General features: G+C 42.2%; 2 protein-coding genes across 2 annotated transcripts in view; both read right to left on the minus strand.

The window, feature by feature from the left end:
* Positions 1 to 475: 475 nt before the first annotated feature.
* card9 (caspase recruitment domain family, member 9) lies at positions 476 to 5381 on the minus strand. Its single transcript, NM_001140277.1, is given in 11 exon segments — positions 476 to 1067; positions 1232 to 1296; positions 1503 to 1612; positions 1806 to 1851; positions 2237 to 2425; positions 2753 to 2878; positions 3222 to 3374; positions 3792 to 3962; positions 4147 to 4472; positions 4815 to 4952; positions 5180 to 5381. Coding segments are annotated over 11 exon segments (1596 nt in total). The 5' UTR covers positions 5352 to 5381; the 3' UTR covers positions 476 to 967.
* A 3017-nt stretch (positions 5382 to 8398) lies between these two features.
* Positions 8399 to 26317, minus strand: part of LOC106580121 (snRNA-activating protein complex subunit 4) — a 28414-nt gene continuing 10495 nt past the window's right edge. The window contains exons 8-25 of the mRNA XM_014160815.2: positions 24601 to 24679; positions 24398 to 24479; positions 22503 to 22604; positions 20609 to 20681; positions 20355 to 20519; positions 19925 to 20075; positions 19530 to 19636; positions 17709 to 17803; positions 17459 to 17550; positions 17262 to 17347; positions 16714 to 17172; positions 16224 to 16313; positions 15661 to 15841; positions 15451 to 15521; positions 12573 to 12629; positions 12381 to 12420; positions 9991 to 11882; positions 8399 to 9895 (exon numbers count right to left, since the gene is read on the minus strand). Of these exons, the coding sequence (XP_014016290.2) occupies positions 9776 to 9895; positions 9991 to 11882; positions 12381 to 12420; positions 12573 to 12629; positions 15451 to 15521; positions 15661 to 15841; positions 16224 to 16313; positions 16714 to 17172; positions 17262 to 17347; positions 17459 to 17550; positions 17709 to 17803; positions 19530 to 19636; positions 19925 to 20075; positions 20355 to 20519; positions 20609 to 20681; positions 22503 to 22604; positions 24398 to 24479; positions 24601 to 24679 (3942 nt within the window). The 3' untranslated portion in view covers positions 8399 to 9775. The remainder of the gene's footprint in view (positions 9896 to 9990; positions 11883 to 12380; positions 12421 to 12572; positions 12630 to 15450; positions 15522 to 15660; positions 15842 to 16223; positions 16314 to 16713; positions 17173 to 17261; positions 17348 to 17458; positions 17551 to 17708; positions 17804 to 19529; positions 19637 to 19924; positions 20076 to 20354; positions 20520 to 20608; positions 20682 to 22502; positions 22605 to 24397; positions 24480 to 24600; positions 24680 to 26317) is intronic.

Raw genomic sequence — 26317 nt, forward strand, 5'->3', positions numbered from 1 at the left:
AGGGACTTTTTACTAGGATTAAATGTCAGGAATTGACTTTAAATGTATTTGGCTAAGGTGTATGTAAACTTCTGACTTCAACTGTATGTATGTGTATATATATATATATTTGGAACTCAGTCGGGGTCTCAACTTATTATTGAGAGTTATAATTTTTCTCTCTACCCAATGACAAAATGAGTAGAATTGAATAAAATTTGTTACAAAATTGCAACATTTTCTCTCCACCTCATAGCAAAATGTGTTGAATTGCAGGAAATTAACCGCTAAAATGGATTGGGCAAAAAAAAATATTTGGGCCCCTTAAAGGCTAGTGCCAGCTCTGACTGCATGTGTGGGTATGGATGTGGGTTCACAGACCCACGAGCCACTGCAGCCCCTCATGATGAGTTCAGATTTTTTTGTGGCCCCTACCCCCATCAAAGTTGCTCATCCCTGCTCCAAGTTATGGGGGCTCCATTTGCAACATGTAACATTTTGTGAAAACATTTTATTCCGTGACACAAAATGCAAAGATTGTAACTTTTTGTGTCCATAAATTCCAAACAGTGTCTGCATTTTGTGGACAAAGTGCAAGTGTGTACCACGCCTCTTTATCGAATATTTCTATACAAATTTTATCTTTACTTTTCTTCGCCATTCATTATCCCCACTTTCCTCTGCTTTTGCATTTCTTCTAAAATGCACATGAAGAGATACAAGCAAAGATATCAGAGGAAGGTTTTGATACCATCTCTGGTAGAAGTGACTTGCATCCAAAAACACATTCATCATGCAATCACGGTTCAAAATATAAAAATATTATTGGAAAAATACAAAGATTAAACATATTCATATTCATTCACAACAAAATGATTATTTCAATTGATTAAATAATTCAAAATGTTTTGTTTAAGAATGTAAACTAGCCTGTGTCTGAAGGTCCTTGCCATGTCACCCAGCCCCTCCTCTGTTCCCCCTCTCTCAGTCATATTCCATCCGAGTCAGTGTTGCCACTTCCACTGCTGTTGTCTAGGTGACAAGGTGTGTGTTCCTTCCATGTGGGCTTTGACCTGAGGACACGTTTCCTGTTGTTGAAGAATGAAATTATTATTAAAAAAATTCTAAGAACAAGCAGCATAAAACAAGCCTCGTTACCATACCAAAATCACTCCCATGCATAACCCCTATGGAGACAATTTATGACAAAATACAGATTTCAACAAATGTTCCCTAAAACATATGAACCAACCTTCTGTAGTAGAAGTTACACCTCGATCTGGGCTTGCTGCAGCCTAAGACCTCATCCACTCTTTCCTGGCGCATGAAACAAAGAAAAATACATTTACAATACACATTAACTTCACATCGGTTTCCTTTTAAACTGAAACAAAATTTGACGTGTGTTCCATCCAGATGGAGAGAAGTGATTTCAGTTGACGCGACTACTGATAAGTGGTTTGCTATGTACGGTAATAAGAAAACCTCAACTAGTCAAGAGATAAACAATTGAAGGTACTTACTGTTGAGATATTCTCCTCCCTGGGCCCTCCTGCACACAGCTGGTTGTCTTGCGAAGCAATGCACACATCATACTCCCCTGATGTCGGACTTTGCAGCTCCACACTACTAGCTGTGATAAAAAAAATATATGTTTTTTAAATAGCTAACATAGAATGCTAGGATTTCAAAAAAGCACGGTCAAATCACATCTTAAGCCAAGCTCATGATTAGCCAGAGCACAACAACTAGAACTTTTCTGATCGTTATTGAATATCTTTTTTGTTGTTGTGATGGTTATTTGTCACTTGTCATGGATTACTTGCCTTTGGTTAATTTATCTTTGCAGTCTTCCTCACTGGTCTGACTTTTCTGTGGAAGAGAACACACGGGAAAAAAAGCACACTCAATCTAAAGTGGGTTGCAGAGACAGGAAAACACATGAGTTGCCAAAACAGAAACACCGATTTCAAAAGTAATAATACCGCATTGTTATAAATCAGGAAGCAAATGACATTTACAATTTCTCCAAGGAACCATGCTCAAAGTCTGACGTCTGAGACTGAAAGACGTTAATTCATGTAAATATGTTTCCAAAATCAAAAGGCTATCCTAGGCTATCCTTTCCCAAAACATTTTATGGAAACAATTAATGGAGAGAGAATCTGAGAAGCTTGCAATTCAGTGAATCCAGTAATATTCTAGGTTTGAATTAAAACAGATCTAAATGAAAGCGGTTGGTGGAACCCATTCTCACATCATGTTTGGAGCAGGTGTGTCTGTGAAGCCTGGTCTGTAGTGCAATAACCTCTCCCTCTGTCCGGAACAACTGGACCTGCAGCTCATCACAGCGCTCACCCAGCTCCCGAATCTGTTTCCGGTACTGGTCCTTATCCTGGAGGCTCCGGCAATTCTCCTGGTGGTACTCCTCTCGAGAGGCGATGGCCTATCGCAACAATAGAGGAAAGACAAAACAGGGGCTTTGGTTTGCTTTGCTGTAGTGGTTTATATGAAACAGATGGCAAGTGTGGTTGGATGAACATCTGATCACAACCACTCAGATAGTCAATTCTTTCATTTTGATCAAACAGAAGTAAACTCTTTTGGATCAAATTAAAATAAGCACTATGGGACGAATCTTAGCCTTCACTTGAATTTTCACTTAGTCATGCATTGACATCAATGCATGACTAAGTGAAAGGGGAAGTTAGGATTTGCCACGAAGCCAGTGAAGTCGTAGAATGACACAGTTCTAGAATCACAGCATGTTCACCTTGTCTCTCTCCCTGATAACCTCATCCATCTGTTTCAGGATACCCTCCAATCGGTCACGATACATTTTGGCATCCTTCTTCAATGTTGTGCATTTCAAGTCAAGAACCTCGTTCGCCTCCAAGTACTGCAAGAATAAATCAAACTTACTTATTACAATTAGAACAACAGAACTTTCCCCATCACGGGAAAACCCAACTTGCACAATTTAACACACAGGCAGCTATTCCAATGAATGAGGAACAAGCTTGGGCAGATGACAAAAATAAGGACATTTATGAATTCCGATGCTGAGGATCAGCATTCTGAGGAAATAATGTGATTTGTGTTATACATTTTGCACCTGTGTTGAAAGAACAGTTGAATAACTTATATTTAAAAAAAAATGCTAATATAATTAGTAGTCTTCTCTACAACTAATCCTAAACAGTGCTCATTGTTGTGGAAAAATATCAGGTTGTGATGTATACCCTATTCCGCAGTGCCTCAGCATCGTGCAGATCTCTGCGCAGGGTGTAGATGTTGTCGACCAGCTCCTGGTGCTGAGCCTGAGAGTGCTGCTTGTAGTCCTCTAGACTTTCAGCGCTCAGCCTCTCTTGATCCAAGGGGGCTGGAGCTGTCCCCTGTTGGAACATACAGATGAATCCTGTCACACTACTCAAGACAATACTTTTACCACACTACTGTACCGGCCTGAATCGCACTGTTGCAGATTCAGATATTTTCTTTTCACGTTGTCCTTTTCAGCAGAGTTCCCTCAAACTATAGTGGATGTGTAACCAAGCCAGCACAGTACAGCTCTGCTCTGCTCAGCTCAGCACGACTTGGCTCAGAAGTGCGAAAAGGGTACAATTGTGCATCTGAAAAATCACATGTACTTTATTTGCAAATACATTTTTCTTGCGGCGCACAAAATGGCACTCTTAGTTGTTATTCCAAAATGGGTCTAGTGCAGCGCATTGTCCTTTTTATTTCACTGCATATCCAAACATTTGTTGAGAAATGATCACTGAAACTGATTGAGGAGAGATTAAAGGTACCTGAGCAGACGCCTCCAGTTCCTGGATGCGCGCTGTGAGCAGCTGATTGTGTCTCTGGAGCTGCAACATCCTGTCCTGACTGGGTCTCTGCTCCATGGCGTTCTTCAGTTTCACAGTTCTGATTTTTGAGTCGCTCTCTGCGTTCATCAGGCAGTGCTTCAGCTTCTCTATCTATTGATCAATAAAAATCCCGTAAAAACTGTATTCGCTGTTGCTGATTGAGTTTGTGCTGTTCTCTAACAAAATGTGTCAACATGTATGACTGCAGAGGTATTTTTATACTAAAAATGTTAACCATTCGTCATAAGTTGTTGGGTTTGGGTTTGCCAGAGCTGCAACCCCCCCACCATCTCACCTCCAGCTGCAGATCACGGTTGGACATGAGGGCACTGTTCTTCTCTTCGCTCAGCTTGGTAACATTGTGCATTAGGCTGTAGTTCTCATCCTTCAGGTGGCGTACCTCCTCCCACTGCCGGTCCTTCTCTTCCCGCATACGACGCACACGCTCCTGTTGCTTCCGCAGCTCCCTCTCCCTAACCTGGTGTTGGCGGACAGCGTCCTCCTGCGCGGCTACAGCCGCAGCGGCCTCTTGTCTGCGCCGGCGTTCCTCCTGCAGTCCTTTCTGCAGACGTGTGACCTCATTCATCAAGAACTGAGTCAGTCCTGACTCACCCACCGTGTCTATGATGTCAGAGAGAGGACAGTATGTTATGCAGTGGAGGCTGCTGAAGGGAGGACAGATCATAATAATGGCTGGAACGGAGTAAATGGAATGTCAAACACATGGAAACCATGTGTTTGATACCATTCCGCTCCAGCCATTACCACGAGTCCGTCCTCCTCAATTAAGGTGCCACCAACCTCCTGTGATGTTATATTATGGTCAAATCCATTGTTACAGTCAGACATTGGCACTCTGAAGGATCTGAGCAATACATTTAACTCATAACTTACAAAAATGTATAAAAGCTTGAATGGAAAATTCACAACTTTTCTACAGACAGATGGTTCATAGCTACTCACCAACTAGTATAGAGAAGACCCGGGCAGGTTCTTTGCCAGTAATTTTGCGATACAGTTGAGGATAGTCCAGCTCCAAACTCTCGAGGAATGCAACGTAGCCTTTGTGTCCAGTTCTTTGAAGAATATCCAATAGTGCACCTGTGAGCATGAATCTGAGGTTTAAAAGTAAGGTATGGACATGCATTTCAGTTCATCTTTATTTGGCAAATTATCACATCTCTCAATGGCTGAACTGATATATAGCAATCATCTGAGATGCGCAGTGCAATTGCAATAAAGATGACCTGGAATGCAACTTAATTGTTGTAAAAAGTGGAACACTTGACCGTTTTCTCAGTAACCTGAAATAGAAGACAGTGCCTTACCTACTTTACGTCGGCGGACGACCAGATTGGGGTCATTGAATATCTGCTCCTCATCATCACAGTTTAGCACCTTGCACTGCCGCAGGTAGGGAGTGATTTGCGACGGCTCAATGGTCTTTATCAGCAGCAGTCTGTATTCCTCCAGCTGGACCCAGCATTCCTCATCCTCCATATCTGACACACTGACTGTCAGTCCCAATTGTCTCTGGGTCCCTGCTGCTCTAATAACTCCTTCACTAAGGGTTTATCAACTTGGTGCGAACTCTAGTTGTTAAAGTGGCTACAATCCAAATGTGGAACTGTTAAGTGGAACTGCTGTTTTATGATGCAAGAGTCAAGTTCCTTTTTTGTAGAAGTTATTTCAGTTTTTCCATTTCCCCCATTTCACAAGTATTTGTGCTGAGACAAACTCTTCAAGAAATGTTTAATAGGGAAAATGTAACAACAGTACTGACTTCTTGAAAAGGTGTTTATAATCGACCTACCAACATACAGCATGTTCCTTTTTCCTAATAAGCCAACACAGAATTATGGAGTGATTAGAGTGATAGAGTATTGACAGTAGTACGGACATCTGCAGTTACTCACCCTCTTCTTTAATGACTTTGAGGCAATGACTGACTGACTCGCTCAATCATTTTCTTTCATCTTGTTTGTTGCTAAAACAGTTCTGGTGATAAAACGACTTAATTACTCTAGTTTTGAAAGTTAAGGTAAAATAATGGATTTTCTTCATTGCAAATAATATTCAAAACAAGTTCCTCATTGAGTATTGACTAGTTTATATACACACACAATATAATATTAATACATTTATTAACTAGGATTGCAGAATTCCAGTAACTTTTCCAAAATTCCCAGGTTTTCCCAGAAATCCTGGTTAGAGAATGTCAGATTTCCTGCTTATTCCCTCCTGATCCCGGGAATATTTCAGCCAGGATTTTTGGGAAAGTTACCAGAATTTTGCATTACTATTAGCTCATGGAACCGCACAATTGTTCGTTTTAGGCTAATAAACTTTTGCATCCTGGATAAATAAAACATTTGTTCACAGGCAGAGAGGTGTGCCCCTTTGAGGTAATTTCTGGCCAAACTTTGACCACAATTAAACCAACCTGCCAGATTATAATGAGTGTTATAAACCAGGTGATTTGAGCCCTGAATGCTGATTGGCTGAATGCTGTATTATTTCAGACCATATACCATGGGTGTGACAAGCAATTACTATTTACTGGTCTAATTACAATGGTAACCAGTTTATAATAGCAATAAGGCACCTTGGGGGGTTGTGGTATATGGCTAATATACAGTGCCTTCAGAAAGTATTCAGACCCCTTGACTTTTTCCACATTTTGTTACGTTACAGCCTTATTCAAAAATGCATTAAATAAAAAAATCATCCTCAGCAACGCAAAGTACCTGGATGCAGCCCTTAGCCATGGTACTATAGACAGGTGTGTGCCTTTCCAAATCATGTCCAAGGTTGAATTTACCACAGGTGGACTCCAATCATGTTGTAGAAACATCTCAAGGATGATCAATGGAAACAGAATGCACCGGAGATACATTTCCAGTCTCATAGCAAAGGGTCTGAATACTTATGTAAATACATTTTTTTGGTTTTTTTGTTCTTAAAACCTGTTTGATCAATGGAAACGGGATGGACCGGAGATACATTTCCAGTCTCATAGCAAAGGGTCTGAATACTCAGACTGGAAATGTATCTCCGGTGCATCCTGTTTCTATTGATCATCCTTGAGATGTTTCTACAACTTGATCGGAGTCCACCTGTGGTAAATTCAATTGGTTGGACATGATTTGGAAAGGCACAAACCTGTCTTCAGTACCATGGCTAAGGGCTGAATCCAGGTACTTTGGGTTGCATTGTGCCCAAGAACAGCCCTTAGCCGTGGTATATTGGCCATATATACCACACCTGTTCGGGCCTTATTGCTTAATTAAAGTATTTTTTGCAGATTTATACTACACTGAACAAAAATATGAATGCAACATGTAAAGTGTTGGTCCCATGTTTCATGAGCTGAAATAAAAGATCCCAGATATGTTCCATACACACAAAAATCTTATTTCTGTCAAATGTTGTGTTTACATCCCTGTTAGTGAGCATTTCTGCTTTGCCAAGATAATCCATCCACCTGACAGGTGTGGCATATCAAGAAGCTGATTAAATCGCGTGATCATTACACAAGTGCACCTTGTGCTGGGGGACAATAAAATGCCACTCTAAAATGTGCAGTTTTGTCACACAATGCCACAGATGTCTTAAGTTTTGAAGGCGTGTGCAATTGGCATGCTGACTGCAGGAATATCCACCAGAGGTGTTGCCAGAGGATCGACTGTTCATTTCTCAACAACAGTCCACCTCCAAAGTCATTTTAGAGAATTTGGCAGTACGTCCAACAGGCCTCACAACAGCAGACCATGTGTATAGTGTCGCGTGGGCGAGTGGTTTGCGGATGTCAACGTTTTCAACAGGTTGTCCCATGGTGGCGGTGGGGTTACGGTATGGGCAGGCATAAGCTATGGACAACAAACACAATTGCATTTTATCGATAGCAATTTAAATACAGATACCGTAAAGATATCCTGAGGCCCATTGTCATGCCATCCATCCGCCGCCATCACCTCGTGTTTCACGACAATGCACGGCCCCATGTCATAAGGAGCTGTACACAATTCCGGGAAGCTGAAAATGTCCTAGTTTTTCCATGGCCTGCATACTCACCAGACACGTCACTCACTGAGCATGTTTGAGATGCTCTAGATCGACGTGTATGACAGCGTGTTTCAGTTCCCGCCAATATCCAGAAACTTGGCATAGCAATTGAAGAGGAGTGGGACAACATTCCACAATCAACAGCCTGATCAACTCTAGGCAAAGGAGATGTGTCGCACTGCATGAGGCAAGTGGTGGTCACACCAGATACTGACTGGTTTTCTGATCCACGCCCCTACATTCTTTGAAAGGTATCTGTGACCAACATATCTGTATTCCTAGTCATGTGAAATACATAGATTAGGGCCTAATAAATTTAAATTTACCCCATTTACTTATATGAACTGTAACTCAGAAAAATCTTTGACATTTTTGCTCAGTATATTATTGACCATGGAAATGGGTATATGGACTGTGATCTGCAAATAAATTGCTGAGGGTCAACTTGAGCCGAGTGCTCTGAAGATCCATCCAGACATTTCTTTTTAAACAAGTAGAATGATTTATTACAAAATATGTACAAGTCAACATAACTTTCTCTTTTCACAATATGTATAAGAAAAATTCAATTATGAACAAAAACAAGTACAAATATGAACCATTAGTTTAGTGCAGTGGTCACCAACCCGTCGATCACCAACCATTTCTGTAAAAAAAAAAAATAAGCCACGCTATTTTTTTTTCCCCCGCACTGTTGGCAGTAGGTGCACTTGATTCAGCGGCCCTAGCACAGGGAAGACTGTGTTCCCATTTATCAATTTCATGTGTCCGAAGGTAGAGCAAATCAAGTGAACCTATAGGCCTGCCACTAACCAATCAGATAGCTCAGATCACCATGTCTGCAGTGTCCTTGTGCCTTAGACTGTAAAAAGAAGCCTTGAACTCACAGCAAAGTTGATACTGTCAGAATTAAAAAAACATGACTCGAGACTCAACGAATACAGCAAAAAGCTGCTGTTTTTATAAGTTCATGTTTAAGTTATTCAGCCCTGTCAACACTTTTATAAGCCATCATAGAATGCATAGAATACTTCCAATCACGCTGCAATGAATGAGTATAGAAAAGCATTCCGATAAGCTTATTATTAGCCGCTTGTCTTTAATATCGAGGAATATTTCACTTTCTCTGGTTATAGGAGTAACAACATTCATTTGTGCACGAGGCAGAAATAATGCAGTGCAACTTGACTTTTGCCATCAGCTGGAAGACTGTGTCCCCTTTTCTCAGCAGAGGGCGGGAGAGCGGAGGGATGGCGAGTCGGGTGAGAGGAAGCCTCAGAGCTGCTCCTTCTCCTCAGATTGACCATCAGATGCAGGCCATCAGTCCAGTAAAAAAATAAAGGCAAATTATTATGCTCACTCAGCTGTGCCTCACAAGTAATACAACAAATTATCTATTACCAGTGTGATGATATACCAAATGTTGTGTGTGATATATTTATTTTCAAACTGGTCTATCTGAGAAGGACATTGCCAGGGCAATTCGAACTGAACAAATATGCAGTGATAATGTATTGGGGCCTATAGCCTACTGCACTAACTTCATGGCTACAGAACTGGTTAATGTTACATAGGCTTACATTTTTTAAGTCATGTTTATTTCAAAAATATGAGCGGTAGATCAGCTTGCATTTTGACTCAAAGTGATCTTGATTCAGAACAGGTTGGTGACCACTAGTTCAGTGCAAATTCAACAGCTTAAAATTCGTCTGAACTATTCTGTATTGAGGGAAATAGAACACATCTATCCACTGCTATCTTCTATCAATTCCAGTAACATTGATTTCTATGACAGTGACGTCACAACAAAATTGGCAAGAACTTTCAAACAAAACCTGGTTAACCCGTAAAACCACACGTCATTCCAAAACGACTCCATTTGCTTTGTCCGTGTTGAGGTAGCGACTTTTATTTCTTGTGGTGATTCCAGAGAAGAAGGTGGCAGGAGGTCCTTTTCCGTCAGTGCTTAGCAGAGGAGCCTGAGAAAAGATCATAACACAAGCTAAGCGGTTGAGTGAAAGGAGGAGGACAGCATGGCAGTGTTTACAAACACATGGTTTGAGACTGAACTCACCTGGAGTGTTGTTGTCTGCTCCACTGGATGGTTCCTGAAAGGTTCCTCCTCCACATCACCGTGGTCCGGGGTGGGGGACTTGGAGAGTTTCACCGGATTGATAGTAGCCAAAAGAGCAGGCATGGTGAAACAGGACAAGAAGCGAGCCTTCAGGAGCAGGTAGCCTGGGTTATGGCTGAAGCGCTCTGCCACAAAGCTCCGCACTGCAGCTACCTGCTTCTGCTCTTCCTGGTTCTCTTTCTCCTCTGGGGGCAGGAGCTGCATTGCACGAACTGCCAACGTCTTTTTACATTTCAGGAGGCCCGATAGGGTATTAAGACTGCTGACAAAGGGGGGTAGGTAGGGCAGAGTGACGTCCAAATCCGGAAGAGAAACTCCTCGCTTGCCGCTCAACCACTCTCTCACTTGTGCCGGGTCCTCCATGAACATCAGGTTGGGATCAAACTGCATTAGCTCAGGATTGCGGGGTGGAGGGCCACTTTTAGGGTGGTTAAGCTGCACAATTCGGAGGGCTCCCCCCTGTGGAAATGAGGCTGGAAGGGAGCCTGGAGGGACGTTGAGGACTGAAGCCTGTGGACGGCCAGTCTGTGGTCTGATGGGAGCCGAGATGACCGTGTTCATGGGAACAGGTGAAACTGCATTGAGCTGAGGACAAGTGGTTGCCACAGTCTGCATGACTGGGTTAGTTATTCTCATGCGTTTCACTGGGTTGGTCATTCTTAGAGCAGTGTTGTTTGTGATGGTAATGGAGGTGGAGAGAGAGGTTAACACAGATGGGGAGGCAGTTCCCTGTGCTACGGATGAAGCAGGAGATACCATGAGGGCAGATGGGTCTTTAGGGGTAGAGGGAGATGGGCAGATATAGGTCATATTGGGAGAGGCTTGTGTTGCAGCAGCATTTAGTGTTAGAGGGACTTGCTGGTTGATAATAATAGGAGATGGACAAGCAGGTGCAAGAGCATTTCGTGGTAGATTCTGAGGTGTCATCTGGATGCCAATGCCACTGATTGGCACAAGTCCAATGGGCGTCAGGACCCAGGCAGTTTGTGGAGGGGACAGAACCACGTTAGGCTGGACAACTAGGCTCTCTTTGGTACGGGCTTTCTTGCGTTTGGGCGACTCTTCCATGGACTTTTTAGCAATCGCAGCATCCTTGAGGGCCTGTGCTTTCTCGGTAGGTTTACGATTGCGTTTTTTTCCTGAATGATTCTCATTAGCCTCCTCATTCACCCGGTCTATTGTAGTTGAGGATTGGATGGAAAGGGGAGCAGGGAGTATAGGTCGGTTGGGGGTCGATGGTATAAGTTGACCGGGTGTGGAGGGTATGGGTAGGCTGGGGGTAGAGAGTACAGGTTGACCGGGTGTGGAGGGTATGGGTAGGCTGGGGGTAGAGAGTACAGGTTGACCGGGTGTGGAGGGTATGGGTAGGCTGGGGGTAGAGAGTACAGGTTGACCGGGTGTGAAGGGTATGGGTAGGCTGGGGGTAGAGAGTACAGGTTGACCGGGTGTGGAGGGTATGGGTAGGCTGGGGGTAGAGAGTACAGGTTGACCGGGTGTGGAGGGTATGAGTAGGCTGGGCGTAGAGAGTACAGGTTGACCAGGTGTGGAGGGTCTAGGTCGGCTGGGGGTAGAGGGTCTGAGTTGGGTGGGGGAAGAGGGTCTGAGTTGGGTAAGTGCGGAAAGCATGAGTTGTTGTCTGGAAGTTGGAGTGGAGGGGACCGCAGGATGTGGGATGGACTGTACTACAGGCGGTGCAATGACAAAGGTCTGAGGGATCATCATCACAAGTTGACTGTTCTGCTGCTTACTGTTCTGCTGCTCTTTTCCCTTCTGGTTTAGCATACTGGCCACTGTTCTGGGACCATGGCGTTGCTTTGGGTTTTTCAATGAAGCTAGAAAAAGTAAATAAAAACAGGGGTATTTACATTAAACTCACATTATAAGTGTAATATCGATGAATAGATGTATTTAAAAACAATATATATATAAAATACTGTGCAGTTGACCATCACTGAGTACTGAGCCTCTTAGCTAATGTATAAGTGATTTTGGGTAGTAAAAATACACTGAAAGTAACCAGGAAGTGACTGCCCCTCAGCCTTGTAGTTTTTAAACGTTTGTATTTTTTATTTTTTTATGGTCTTCAATGCCCAAAGACGTAGCGTACTGGTCTTCAAGCACAGAACTTCATAAAAGGCATCTGGTAGAAGTAAATTCCTCTACAAACACACATCATTTTATATCTTAACTGACAGCGTTAAGATGAATTGGCTTTGTGATTGTGTCATGAAATTCAAAACAGCATGGTAAACGATACGGAAGTACAGCGGAAGTGGCCGTCACTTCACAGGGTATGACATATTCAAGGCCATATACAAATATAATGTTACCCTGTTTCGCTTCCCAAGATTTGTTTCCCGTGAGTACAGCCTGAAACAGATAAACTGACATCAGAATTGTTACAATAAGCCCTGTTCAAATTAATTCTAAGTAGAAATGACTTTAGATGCAAAAATGTAAAACCGTATGAAGGTTGTAAAGTAGGATCACTTTTTGTTTATAGCGTAGTAAATTATACTCACTTGGTTGTTACGCATTTTAATGATCTGCTTACAGCCTTCTGCATCTAAACGGAGGACCTGTTTCAGATCACAACATTAGAAAATGAGCAATGCATAATATAATTGGTCATACTATCAGGATCGGCTGACAATGGATTCAAAATATGGTACTTTAATCAGTTAACCTTTTTCAGATATTCTGGGCTGATGTTATGATGCATTAATTGTGTACCATAATAACTAGTCATGTGCTCTTGATATGCCAATAAAGAACATTTGTAAAACGTGTTCAATCTTTCCTGTACACTACCTTTCAAGAGTTGGGGTCACTTAGAAATGTCCTTGTTTTTGAGAGATAAGCACATTTTTTTTCCCATTAAAATAACATCAAATTGATTAGAAATACAGTGTACAGTCGTGGTCAAAAGTTCTCCAAAGTTTGCTGCTTCAGTGTCTTTAGATATTTTTGTGAGATGTTACTATGGAATACTGAAGTATAATTACAAGCATTTCATAAGTGCCAAAGGCTTTTATTGACAATTACATGAAGTTGATGCAGAGTCAATATTTGCAGTGTTGACCCTTCTTTTTCAAGACATCTGCAATCCGCCCTGGCATGCTGTCATTTAACTTCTGGGCCACATCCTGACTGATGGCAGGATGCTAGGAGTTTGTGGGTTTCTGTTTGTCCACCCGCCTCTTGAGGTTTGACCACAAGTTCAATGGAATTAAGGTCTGGGGAGTTTCCTGGCCATGGTTTCCTCAAGCCACTTAGTTATCACTTTAGCTTTATGACAAGGTGATCCATCATGCTGGAAAAGGCATTGTTCGTCACCAAACTGTTCCTGGATGGTTGGGAGAAGTTGCTCTCGGAGGATGTGTTGGTACCATTATTTATGGCTGTGTTCTCAGGGAAAATTGTGAGTGAGCCCACTCCCTTGGCTGAGAAGCAACCCCACACATGAATGGTCTCAGGATGCTTTACTGTTGGCATGACATAGGACTGATGGTAGCGCTCACCTTGTCTTCTCCGGCCAAGCTTTTTTCCGGATGCCCCAAACAATCGGAAAGGGGATTCATCAGAGAAAATGACTTTACCCCAGTCCTCAGCAGTCCAATCCCTGTACCTTTTGCATAAAATCAGTCTGTCCCTGATGTTTTTCCTGGAGAGAAGTGGATTCTTTGCTGCCCTTCTTGACACCAGGCCATCCTCCAAAAGTCTTTGCCTCATTGTGCGTGCAGATGCACTCACACCTGCCTGCTACCATTCCTGAGCAAGCTCTGTACTGGTGGTGCCCCGATCCCGCAGCTGAATCAACTTTAGGAGACGGTCCTGGCGCTTGCTGAACTTTCTTGGGCGCCCTGAAGACTTCTTCAGAACAATTGAACAGCTCTCCTTGAAGTTCTTGATGACCACATTGCCCATCTTAATTATTTTATTGGCCAGTCTGAGATATGGCTTTTTCTTTGCAATTCTGCCTAGAAGACCAGCATCCCGGAGTCGCCTCTTCACTGTTGAAGTTGAGAATGGTGTTTTGCGGGTACTATTTAATGAAGCTGCCATTTGAGGACTTGTGAGGCGTCTTTCTCAAAAACAAGGACATTTCTAAGTGACCCCAAGCTGTTGAACGGTAGTGTATGTTACTATACTGGCCAGAATATCTGCATAGGCCTACATCAGGGGTTCGCAAACCTTTTTGGCCCATGACCCCATTTGAATATATAAAAAGTGAATGTAATCAGCCAATGTTTACTTTTTAATTCTATTCAGTCTATTACAAATCAGTCTGACACCACTTTTGACAGTACAGTATTTCAATACGAAGGTAGTATGGTTTAAATGACTAAAATGCACCAGAAAGGTATTGGGAAGTACAGACGATCATCAGGCAAGAATTTTGAATGATCTTTTGTGTAGAAAAGCACATCATTGATGTTATTTTTTTCCCCCCAGTCCGAGTTAGTGCCTAGTCTGTTCACTCTGTCCTAATGAGTCCTGCTCAGCTTGTGGGTAAATATACACTGAGTGTACAAAAAACATTAAGGACACCTTCCTAATATTTGAGTTGCACCCCCCCTTTTTTGCCCTCAGAACAGCCTCAATTTGTCAGGGCATGGACTCTACAAGGTGTCGAAAGCATTCCACAGGGATGCTGGCCCATGTTTACTACAATGCTTCCCACAGTTGTGTCAAGTTGGCTGGATGTCCTTTGGGTGGTGGACCATTCTTGATGCACACGGGAAATTGTTGAGGGAAAAACAGCAGCGTTGCAGTTCTTGACACAAACCGGTGTGCCTGGCATCTACCACCATACCTCGTTCAAAGGCACTTAAATATTTTGTCTTGCCCATTCACCCTCTGAATGGCACACATACACAATCCATGTCTCAATTGTCTCAAGGATTAAAAATCCTTCTTTAACCCATCTTCTCTCCTTCATCTACACCGATTGAAGTGGATTTAACAAGTGACATCAATAAGGGATCATAGTTTCCACCTGGTCAGTCTATATCATGGATAGAGCAGCTGTCCTTAATGTTTTGTACACTCAGTGAATGTGTTCCTGAAAGTCTTTCAGTGATGGGGTCATAATATTTTGTAGCTTAAACGGTTCAAAAGATAGAGGCACATTTGTAGGAAAAAACATAACACCCCCCCCCCCCGTTTATTACAACCACTGACGTAACCCCGGTTCTATGAAACCAAGCACAATTTGATTTATTTCCCTCAGAGTTTCTCTCACGACCCTATTTTCAAAATCAGGCGATCTCGACCCCTAGTTTGGAAAACGCTGGCCTAGGAGCTTGAATCCTTAAGTAAAACCTGACTGGCATAATATGAAATTACATAATTGTGCTCATTCATAGAAAATGTTATATTTGTGGGTTCATCTCCTACCTGCAGAAAGAACAAGAACACTGGGCTATTGGTGAGTCCAATGCTCTCTGCTCTCTCTCGCACCATGTCCGCTAAAAAAAAACAAGAGATCGTAGGATCAAGTCATCGGTTCAGTCCTGAAACAACTATGAAACCACCAAAATGCAAATTGTCGTTTTCTACAAGTGAGAGAGAAGTTGTGACTTATTGCCTTGACATCTCGTAAAGTACCTTCACGGCGCTTGTTTGAAGAGGGTGGTGGGGGCATAAGCACATTGCCCACCCAGGGAGTGACTGCCAACTGAAGGGAATAGTTGAGAGTGATGCAGGTTTCACTGTTGGCAGAGGACTCCTTTTGTCTTGAGGACTTGTGGGCTGTCCCCTGGTCACCGCTCATAGACCCACTGTTTTTCTGCAGAGACAAATGCATGGGATAGAAAACAGAAGACCTGTATCGCAGGCTTCACAAGGAGAAGACCTCTGTACTAAGAAAGCTCAATCTGTGTCAGACTGAGCTGGATGGGCCATGCAACTAACGCGTCGAGCACACAACTATGACAACATATTTTGTTCACTCCCTTCCAACCTTGATTCAACAGTTTATAATCTACGTATTTGTATGAAATGGTCAGATGCATTGATGGATTGTAATAATAATAAGCAACATTTTTATTAAAATTTATACAGACAAATGAATAAAAATGTACCCACTGGAAACAACTTTGTTTGGGATAAAAAAAAAAGCAATTGAAACACCCGTTTCACCACAAAGAGAGCGTCACCTGGCGACTTACGTGTTTTCTGGCATTGGCTTTCTTCCAAGCGATCAGGTTTCTCACCTCTCCGTAGCACACCTTCAGCATGGCCAGGTCACTGTTGTAATCCTTTAGAAGGAACACGTACAGAGAATGTCACATGCTACTTTATGTCACAAAGCCGGATCAATGGGTTAGCTTGCCAACTTTCCCAACATATTCTGAAATAAGAATCATATTTCAGAGGTCATAAACAGTGACACTCACTTCAAAATGAGCATGGTGTAATTGACGCCACACTCCAAACCGCTGATGAATGTTAACTGCCTAGCTTAATGATCCTGTTTTGTGATACACTCTGATTAAGTAAATATTTATGGTTACCGATGCAGATCCAAAGTGTGCTTTATGATGAGTGCTATTTAGGAACAAAATGACAATAGGGACAGGTGTTGAAAATGTGCACAAGTTCAACACATAATGGTGCAACACACCACATGACTGTTTAGAAATAAATAAATGCCGGTACCTTCTTTGCTAGGATTGGGGGGTTTTGTCCGATGACAGTGGCAGCAGGCTTGCCAAAGCAGTCCAGGATGGTGGAACGTACCACTATGACCTTGCGTGCTGCATCCTGGCTGTCCGTCGTTGCCTGCTCTTGCGTTGTGTTCTTGCTGGGCCGTTCAACCATCATGCTCCTCACCTTCCCCAGCCCTTCAAACTCCTTCTCTAGCACGGGGATCCATTGCTCCATGTCTGGTTGGGTGTAGTCTTTGATAATGTCACTTTCCTGATCAGACCAGTGCGGTTCAATGAACTTCTGTTTCTTCTCGTCGTCACTGTCCATAAACTCAATCTCGAAGTTCTCCTCCTCATCGGAGCTTGAGTGCACATCATCGTCTAGCCTCAGCTTACTCTTGATGCTCCTCACAGCCGCGACCTTTCTCCTTCGCTGCAATGCTCTGTTCCTTCTGTCCCTCTGTCTGGGCTGTTTACAAAAACAAGAGAAGAATTAACTGTGTCCAGTGTCACAGATTGAGTTAAGAGGGACATGAACGCTACATAGTCAACACTGACCTTGTACCCAGTCATTCTCCTCCACTGTTGAAGGACCTGACAGTCAATTCTGTTGGGAATCTCGGCAGCTATCTTAGACCATTTACCTATAAAAAAAAAAAGGACAAAATGAACTGTTAGACGATTATTATCAAGAAAGACGATGGATTATTTTGATATAGTTTCTGTGCGAGTCATCTTTCTATAACAGTTCCTACGTCCATATTTCTCCACCAATCGTCTGAGCTGTGCCTTTTCCTTCTCGTCAAAGGGACCCTTCTTCACGTTCCCAACCAGGACGTCCACGTACCTACAGAACAAAATAAAGTTCGTCAGTGACCGTATGTTCTAACACTTTTTAAGTTTGAGTTAACTAAAATGGGTTGGCCATCAGGGAAATGGTCAGGGAATGTTGTGAAAGTTTGGTCAATGTATTAGCTCTATCAATCAGTCCATATTAGTCCTCACCTGTCCCTACACTGGCCATCATTTCTGCCAGGCACATCCTGACGGATCTTCCACCAGTTCCCCACCCCGTGTTTAGCCACTGCTCTCAGTAGCATCTGCAACAACAACCAAAAATAGGAGCACAACTTATATTATCAAATAACTATACACTACCGTTCAAAAGTTTAGGGTCACTTAGAAATGTCTTTGTTTTTGAAAGAAAAGCACATTCAAATAACATCAAATTGTCCATAAAAATAACACCAAATTGATCAGAAATACAGTGTACACATTGTTAATCTTCTAAATGACTATTGTAGCTGGAAACTGCTGATTTTCTATGAAATATCTACATAGGCGTATAGAGGCCCATTATCAGCAACCATCACTCCTGTGTTCCATTGGCACATTGTGTTAGCTAATCCAAGTTTATCATTTTAAAAGTCTAATGGATCATTAGAAGACCCTTTTGCAATTATGTTAGCACAGCTGAAAACTGTTGTTCTGATTAAAGAAGCAATAAACTGGCCTTCTTTAGACTAGTTGAGAATCTGGACCATCAGCATTTGTGAGTTCGATTACAGGCTCAAAACGGCCAGAAACAAATAACTTTCTTCTGAAACTTGTCAGTCTATTCTTTTTCTGAGAAATGAAAGCAATTCCATGTGAGAAATTGCCAAGAAACTGAAGATCTCGTACAACGCCGTGTACTACTCCCTTCACAGAACAGTGCAAACTGGCCCTAACCAGAATAGAAAGAGGAGTGGGAGGCCCTGGTGCAAACCTGAGCAAGAGGACAAGTACATTAGTGTCTAGTTTGAGAAACAGACTCCTCACAAGTCCTCAACTGGCAGCTTCATTAAATAGTACCTGCAAAACACCAGTCCCAACGTCAACAGTGAAGAGGCGACGCCGGGATGCTGTCCTTCTAGGCAGAGTTGCAAAGAAAAAGCCATATCTCAGACTGGCCAATAAAAAGAAAAGATTAAGATGGGCAAAAGAACAGATACTGGACAGAGGAAGATTGGAAAAAAGTTTTATGGACAGACTAATCTAAGTTTGAGGTGTTCGGATCACAAAGAAGAACATTCGTGAGACGCAGAAAAAATGAAAAGATGCTGGGGGAGTGCTTGACGCCATCTGTCAAGCATGGTGGAGGCAATGTGATGGTCTGGGGGTGCTTTGGTGGTGGTAAAGTGAGAGATTTGTACAGGGTAAAAAGGATCTTGAAGGAAGGCCATCACTCCATTTTGCCATGCCGTGGACAGCGCTTAAATTGGAGCCAATTTCCTCCTACAACATGACAATGACCCAAAGCACAGCTCCAAACTACGCAAGAACGAGTTAGGGAATTAGCAGTCAGCTGGTAGTCTGTCTATAATGGAGTGGCCAGCACAGTCACCAGATCTCAACCCTATTGAGCTGTTGTGGGAGCAGCTTGACTGTATGGTATGTAAAAAGTGCCTATCAAGCCAATCCAACTTGTGGGAGGTGCTTCAGGAAGCATGGGGTGAAATCTCTTCAGATTACCTCAACAAATAGACAACTAGAATGCCAAAAGGTCTGCAAGGCTGTAATTGCTGAAAATGGAGGATTCTTTGGACGAAAGCAGTTATTTCAATTGAAAAAAAAAAAAACATTTATAACCTTGTCAACATCTTGACTATATTTCCTATTCATTTTGCAACTCATTTCATGTATGTTTTCATGGAAAACAAGGACATTTCTAAGTGACCCCAAACTTTTGAACGGTAGTGAACATATCTCAAAGTGTCCTTGTAACAGAGTAGATGAATCACATCAATTTCCCCCCCAAAAATCCCCAAACCCTCCTGACCATACCTCATCTTCTTCTTTAGACCAATAGCCTTTTTTGAGGGTGGGGTCCAGAACCTGAGTCCACCGATACATCAGCTGGCATGAATCCCGGCCCTCCATGAAATAGGAGACTGGAGTAAAACAGAAATCACGGAGAAAGCAAGTGAAATTTCCAGAACCCAACACACGATGCACTACAACGACAAGCTACAGTATCTTGTATTGAACAAGCACTCTGTCTAGAGAAACTAGTTTGTAGACTAGAGCAGTGGACAGTAAGTAGTATCCCGAGAGCTTTTCGCCCCACTGGAGCATAACAGTGAAGGGGACATCAATAACAACAACCGTCACCGATGTGCACAAACAAAAAATGTTCATGCGCAAAACCCCAGGGTGTACACTGGGTGGCGGGGACTTACTCTGGGTGTACGGGATGTAGTTCCCGATACGCATCTTCTCCACCAGCTCTCGAAGGATCTCGTCCTCCACGCCGCCCCACCTCCTCCTCCTGAAGTCGGTGCAGATGTAGCGCTGGTACGTCTGGAGACACATGAAGGCTGTCCTGTTGGTCTGTGTGTGAGACGGGGGGGAGACACGAGTTCAGAATGGATAACGCTGAATCATTTACACATTCAAAGAAATGGTTTGTGTGAAGACGTTCAGGGAATTACACTTCATCTACCTACTACCGAGAAACTTAAACAGTTCAGTCAAGCACTTATCTCTAAGCAAAGTCCAATCAATCAAACTGTGCAAATCAGGACTGGAAATAGCGCCTCTGGATCCCACTGATAGGAAAGGGTAATAACCACGAGTCATGATTGGCCAATACTATACATCTGCTCTTACCCCAAGTTTATCAGCAATCTGATCCCAGTTGCGGTGCCCATGTTTTACAGCGACTTTCTTGAGCATCTCAATTTCGTTTTCCTTCCAACTGGATTTGTTAATGGAGGGATGCAGGTAGTTCTGCCAAAAGCTTTTTATGTGTTCAGCTTCACGGATGCCTTCAAACTGGATAGGAATAAGATTTCAGTCAACACTTAAGCCTTTTTAACAATAGGAAAACTAACGGGGGAGATGACAGAAGTTACTCAACCCACATCAATATTGGAAATCTTTTGCCAATCATGGTCATCATAGCGGCCACCCATCAGCTCATCCTCCTTCAGTGCACTGTAATGTAAAGCAGATCCGGAAACGATTATACAGCAATGGTTTGTGAACTGTGAAGGACCTGATCTCTCTTTTGACAAACATATCAAGACTGTTTCAAGGAGAGCTTTTTTCCCCATCTACGTAACGTTGCAAAAATCAGAAACTTTCTGTTAAAAAATGATGCAGAAAAATGAATCCATGCTTTTGTCACTTCTAGGTTAGACTACTGCAATGCTCTACTTTCCGGCTACCCGGATAAAGCACTAAATAAACTTCAGATAGTGCTAAACACGGCTGCTAGAATCTTTACTAGAACCAAAAAATGTGATCATATTACTCCAGTGCCAGCCTCTACACTGGCTTCCTGTTAAGGCAAGGGCTGATTTCAAGGTTTTACTGCTAACCTACAAAGCATTACATGGGCTTGCTCCTACCCATCTTTCCGATTTGGTCCTGCCATACATACCTACACGTATGCTACGGTCACAAGACGCAGGCCTCCTTACTGTCCCTATAATTTCTAAACAAACAGCTGGAGGCAGGGCTTTCTCCTATAGAGCTCCATTTTTATGGAATGGTCTGCCTACCCATGTGAGAGACGCAGACTCGGTCTCAACCTTTAAGTCTTTACTGAAGACATATCTCTTCAGTAGGTCCTATGATTGAGTGTAGTCTTGCCCAGGAGTGTGAAGGTGAACGGAAAGGCACTGGAGCAACGAACCGCCCTTGCTGTCTCTGCCTGGCCGGTTCCCCTCTCTCCACTGGGATTCTCTGCCTCTAACCCTATTACAGGGGCTGAGTCACTGGTGCTCTTCCATGCCGTCCCTGGGAGGGGTGCGTCACTTGAGTGGGTTGAGTCAAAGACGTGATTTCCTGTCTGGGTTGGCGCCCCCCCCCCTTGGGTTGTGCCGTGGCGGAGATCTTTGTGGGCTATACCCGGCCTTGTCTCAGGATGGTAAGTTGGTGGTTGAAGATATCACTCTAGTGGTGTGGGGGCGTTGTGCTTTGGCAAAGTGGGTGGGGTTATATCCTGCCTGTTTGGCCCTGTCTGGGGGTATCGTCGGATGGGGCCACAGTGTCTCCTGACCACTCCTGTCTCAGCTGCCAGTATTTATGCTGCAGTAGTTTGTGTGTCGGGGGGCTAGGGCAGGTCTGTTATATCTGGAGTATTTCTCCTGTCTTATCCGGTGTCCTGTGTGAATTTAAGTATGCCCTCTCTTTCTCGGAGGACCTGAGCCCTAGGACCATGCCTCAGGACTATCTGACCTGATGACTCCTTGCTGTCCCCGGACGTGCTACTCTGAATGATCGGCTATGAAAAGCCAACTGACATTTACTCCTGAGGTGCTGACCTGTTGCACCCTCGACATCCACTGTGATTATTATTATTTGACCCTGCTGGTCACCTATGAACATTTGAACATCTTGGCCATGTTCTGTTATAATCTCCACCCGGCACAGCCAGAAGAGGACTGGCCACCCCTCATAGCCTGGTTCCTCTCTAGGTTTCTTCCTAGGTTCTGGCCTTTCTAGGGAGTTTTTCCTAGCCACCGTGCTTCTATACCTGCATTGCTTGCTGTTTGGGGTTTTAGGCTGGGTTTCTGTACAGCACTTTGAGATATCAACAGATGTAAAAGGGCTTTATAAATACATTTCATTTAATTGAGTCAGGAATGAACATTACCATACATATTGATTAAACAATTAAAATCCATTTAACCTCTTCGCGTAAAGTGAGAACAAACTCAAAACAGACCTGTCTGACAAGATAACCTGACGCATCTTGGAATTAATAGGCTAGATCATTATTTCCCATTAAAGAGTTATGACGGTAATCACCTGATGGCTTCAATGTCCTTTTCGATTTCAGTGACTTGTTTCCGCAGGATTTGCTTTTCCACATTTTCAGCGTTGACCATTTTCTGTGTAAGGTATTCCACCCTATGAGACAAAAGAAACTTCATGTCATTCATGAAGGCCATTGGGTTAATAATCATAATCTATTCAACTTCTATAGAGCTTTTCTTTACAGAAATAATCTCAAAGTGCTTGAAAACACAAAACAAAGAGGAATAAAATACAACGCTATGACAGTAGGTCTGCACTACTATTTTCAGCCAGAGTAGAACGTTTTCAGTTGTCAAAGCCTCCAGATGGGCCGACACCAATCCTCAATAAATGTTAACCTACATTTCATGCACCCTGTGTAAAAATCAGAAGTTTTGCTACATTTTGAAAAGCACAGGAGCGAATAACAAATAATAATAAATTACCATTTCAAATCCCATCTACACTTTTTTCACATTTTGTTGCTTTACAAAGTAAGATTGAAATCGATTTAACTAAGTTTTTGTCAATGATCTACATAAAACACTAATGTCGGTGGAAGAAAAATTCAAATAATTTTTAAAGATGAATGAAAACTTAACACTAATATAGCGTGAATAGATAAGTATTCACCCCGAGTCAATAAATGTTAGAAACACCTTTAGCAAGTGTGCAAAGCTCATGCACACCTGTATTGTGCAATATTTGCCGATTATTATTTTCTAAATTCTTCAAGCTCTGTCAAGATGTTGGGGATCATGACTAGACGTACATTTTCCAGTCTTGCTATAGATTTTCAAGCAGATTTAAGTCAAAACTGTAACTTGGCCACTCAGTAACATTCACTGTCTTCTTGGTAAGCAACTCCAGTGTAAGTGTGGCTTTGTGTTGGAGTTTATCGTCCTGCTGAAAGGTGAATTCCTCTCTGTATCTGGGGTAAAGCAGACTGAAGCATGTTTTCCTTTAGGATTTTGCCTGTGCTTAGCTCCATCCCGAAAAACTCCCCAGTCTTTGTTGATGTCAAGCATACCCATTCCATGATGCAGCCACCACCATGCCCTAAACATAAGGCTTTGCATTTAGGCCAAAAAGTGTACTCCTTTTCAGTATTACTTTTGTGCCTTGTTAAATACACATTCATGTTTTGGAATATTTTTTCATTCTGCATATTTTTCTTCTTGTCCTTTAGGTCATTATTTTTGAGTCACTACAATGTTGTTGATCCATCCTCAATTCTCCTATCACAGCCACACTCTGTAGTCTTTTTAATACATCATCCATAACATCATTATTAACTTGACCATGCTTAAAGATATATTCAAATGTCTGATTTATTATTGTTACCCATCTACCAATCACTGCCGTTCTTTATGATGCTTTCGAAAATCTCCCTGGTCTTTGTAGTTGAATCTGTGCTTGAAATTCAATACTTGACTGAGGGACCTTACAGATGTTGTATTTATGGAGGACAGAGGTAGTCATTCAAAAATCATGTCAACCCCTATTATTTCACACAGAATCCATATAACTTTTGTGATTTAAGCCAAATTTGACTTCTGAACTAATTTAGTCTTGCCTAAACAAAGTAGGTGATACTTATACAACAACTATACTTTATTTTTTATTTGATTTTTTTAAATATGCATTTTCTTTTCGCTTTGACACTACGGTGTGTTTTATGTAGATCAACGACCCAAAAAATATCACAATTACATCTATTTCAATCCCACTTTAAAATGCAACAAAATGTGAAAAAAGTTCAAACGTTGCAGTTTAAATTTGTGTTATCGATTCTTCTTCCATAGGCTCAAGTGGGTGTAGACTTTCTATAGGCACAGTACATGATGAAAAAAAATAAATGTATAAAATACTTTTCAGGGGAAAACATCCCTTTACTCTTTACTTACTTGGACAGCTTGGGCTGTATCATGCGTTTCATGCTGTCTTTCATGACAGCATTTATCAGCAGAGTCTTCTGCCACCCTTCCCCTGAAAATACAAAATCGGCAATTTAAAAAGTAATCAAGACGCCACATTCTGATAGTGGTGATGTCACATAACAAGGATGCAAGAAGCACTAAGGTCTAACATTTATTATTTTTGTACTCACATCTTTTCATCTTGACGTCGTCAGTAGGTCCGATCCTTTTACTCATCTTCTCTCTGGCTTCTGGATTAGCAGGTGGGCCCTGTGGGAGTCGGAGAGGTAATGTTAAAACATGGAGATATACTGTACCAGTCAAAAGTTCGGACACACCTACTCATTCCTGGATTTTCTTTATTTTTACTATTTTCTACATTGTAGAATAATAGTGAAGACATCAAAACTATGAAATAACACATATGGAATGATGCTGTAAACAAAAAAAAAGTGTTAAACAAATCAAAATACAGTTTATATTTCAGATTCTTCAAAGTAGCCACCCTTTGCCTTGATGACAGCTTTGCACACTCTTTGTATTCTCTCAAACAGCTTCACCTGGAATGCTTTTCCAAGAGTCTTGAAGGAGTTCCCACATATGCTGAGCACTTGCTGGCTGCTTTTCCTTCACTCTGTGGACCAACTCATCCCAAACCATCTCAATTGGGTTGCAGTCCGGTGATTGTGAAGGCCAGGTCATCTGATGTAGCTCTCCATCACTCTCCTTCTTGGTCAAATGGCCATGCCACAGCCCGGAGGTGTGTTGGGTCATTGTCCTGTTGAAAAACAAATGATAGTGGGACTAAGCGTAAACCAGATGGGATGGCGTACCGCTACACAATGCTGTGGTAGCCATGCTGGTTAAGTGTGCCTTGAATTCTAAATAAATCACAGTGTCACCAGCAATGCACCCCCACACCTCCATGCTTCATGGTGGGAACCACACATGCGGCGAACATCCGTTCACCTACTCTGCATCTCACAAACACACGGCTGTTGGAACCAAAAATCTCAGATTTGGACTCATCAGACCAAAGGATAGAGTTCCACCAGTCTGATGTCCATTGCTCGTGTTTCTTGGCCCAAGCAAGTCTCTTCTTATTATTGGTGTCTTTTAGTGGTTTCTTTGTAGCAATTCGATCATGAAGGCTTAATTCACGCAGTCTCCTCTGAACAGTTGATGTTAAAATGTGTGTGTTACTTGAACTCTGTGAAGCATTCATTTGGGATGGAATTTCTGAGTCTGGTAACTCCAATGAACTTATCCTCTGCAGCAGACGTAACTCTGGGTCTTCCTTTCCTGTGGCGGTCGTCATGAGAGCCAGTTTCATTATAGCGCTTGATGGTTTTTGCGACTGCACTTGAAGAAACTTTCAAAGTTCCTGAAATTTTCCGGATTGATTGACCTTCATGTCTTTCAATAATGGTAGACTCGTTTCTCTTTGCTTATTTGAGCTGTGCTTGCCATAATATGGATGTGGTCTTTTACAAATTAGGACTATCTTGTCACAACTGACTGGCTCAAACACATTAAGTAGGAAAGAAATGACAAATTAACTTTTAACAAGGAACACCTGTTAATTAAAATGCATTCCAGGCGACTACCTCATGAAGCTGGTTGAGAGAATGCCAAGAGTGTGCAAAGCTGTCATCAAGGCAAAGGGTGGCTACTTTGAAGAATCTCAAATATATTTTGATTTGTTTAACACTTTTTTAGTTACTACATGATTCCATGTGTTATTTCATAGTTTTTATGTCTTCACTATTATTCTACAATGTAGAAAATAGTACAAATAAAGAAAAAACCTTGAATGAGTAGGTGTGTCCAAACTTTTTTACTGGTACTGTAGTAACCAAAAAAGTGTTTAAACAAAGCAAAATATATTTTATATTTGAGATTCTTCAA

The sequence above is a fragment of the Salmo salar genome, chromosome ssa20, assembly GCF_905237065.1.
Source record: "Salmo salar chromosome ssa20, Ssal_v3.1, whole genome shotgun sequence".
Classification (NCBI taxonomy): domain Eukaryota; kingdom Metazoa; phylum Chordata; class Actinopteri; order Salmoniformes; family Salmonidae; genus Salmo; species Salmo salar.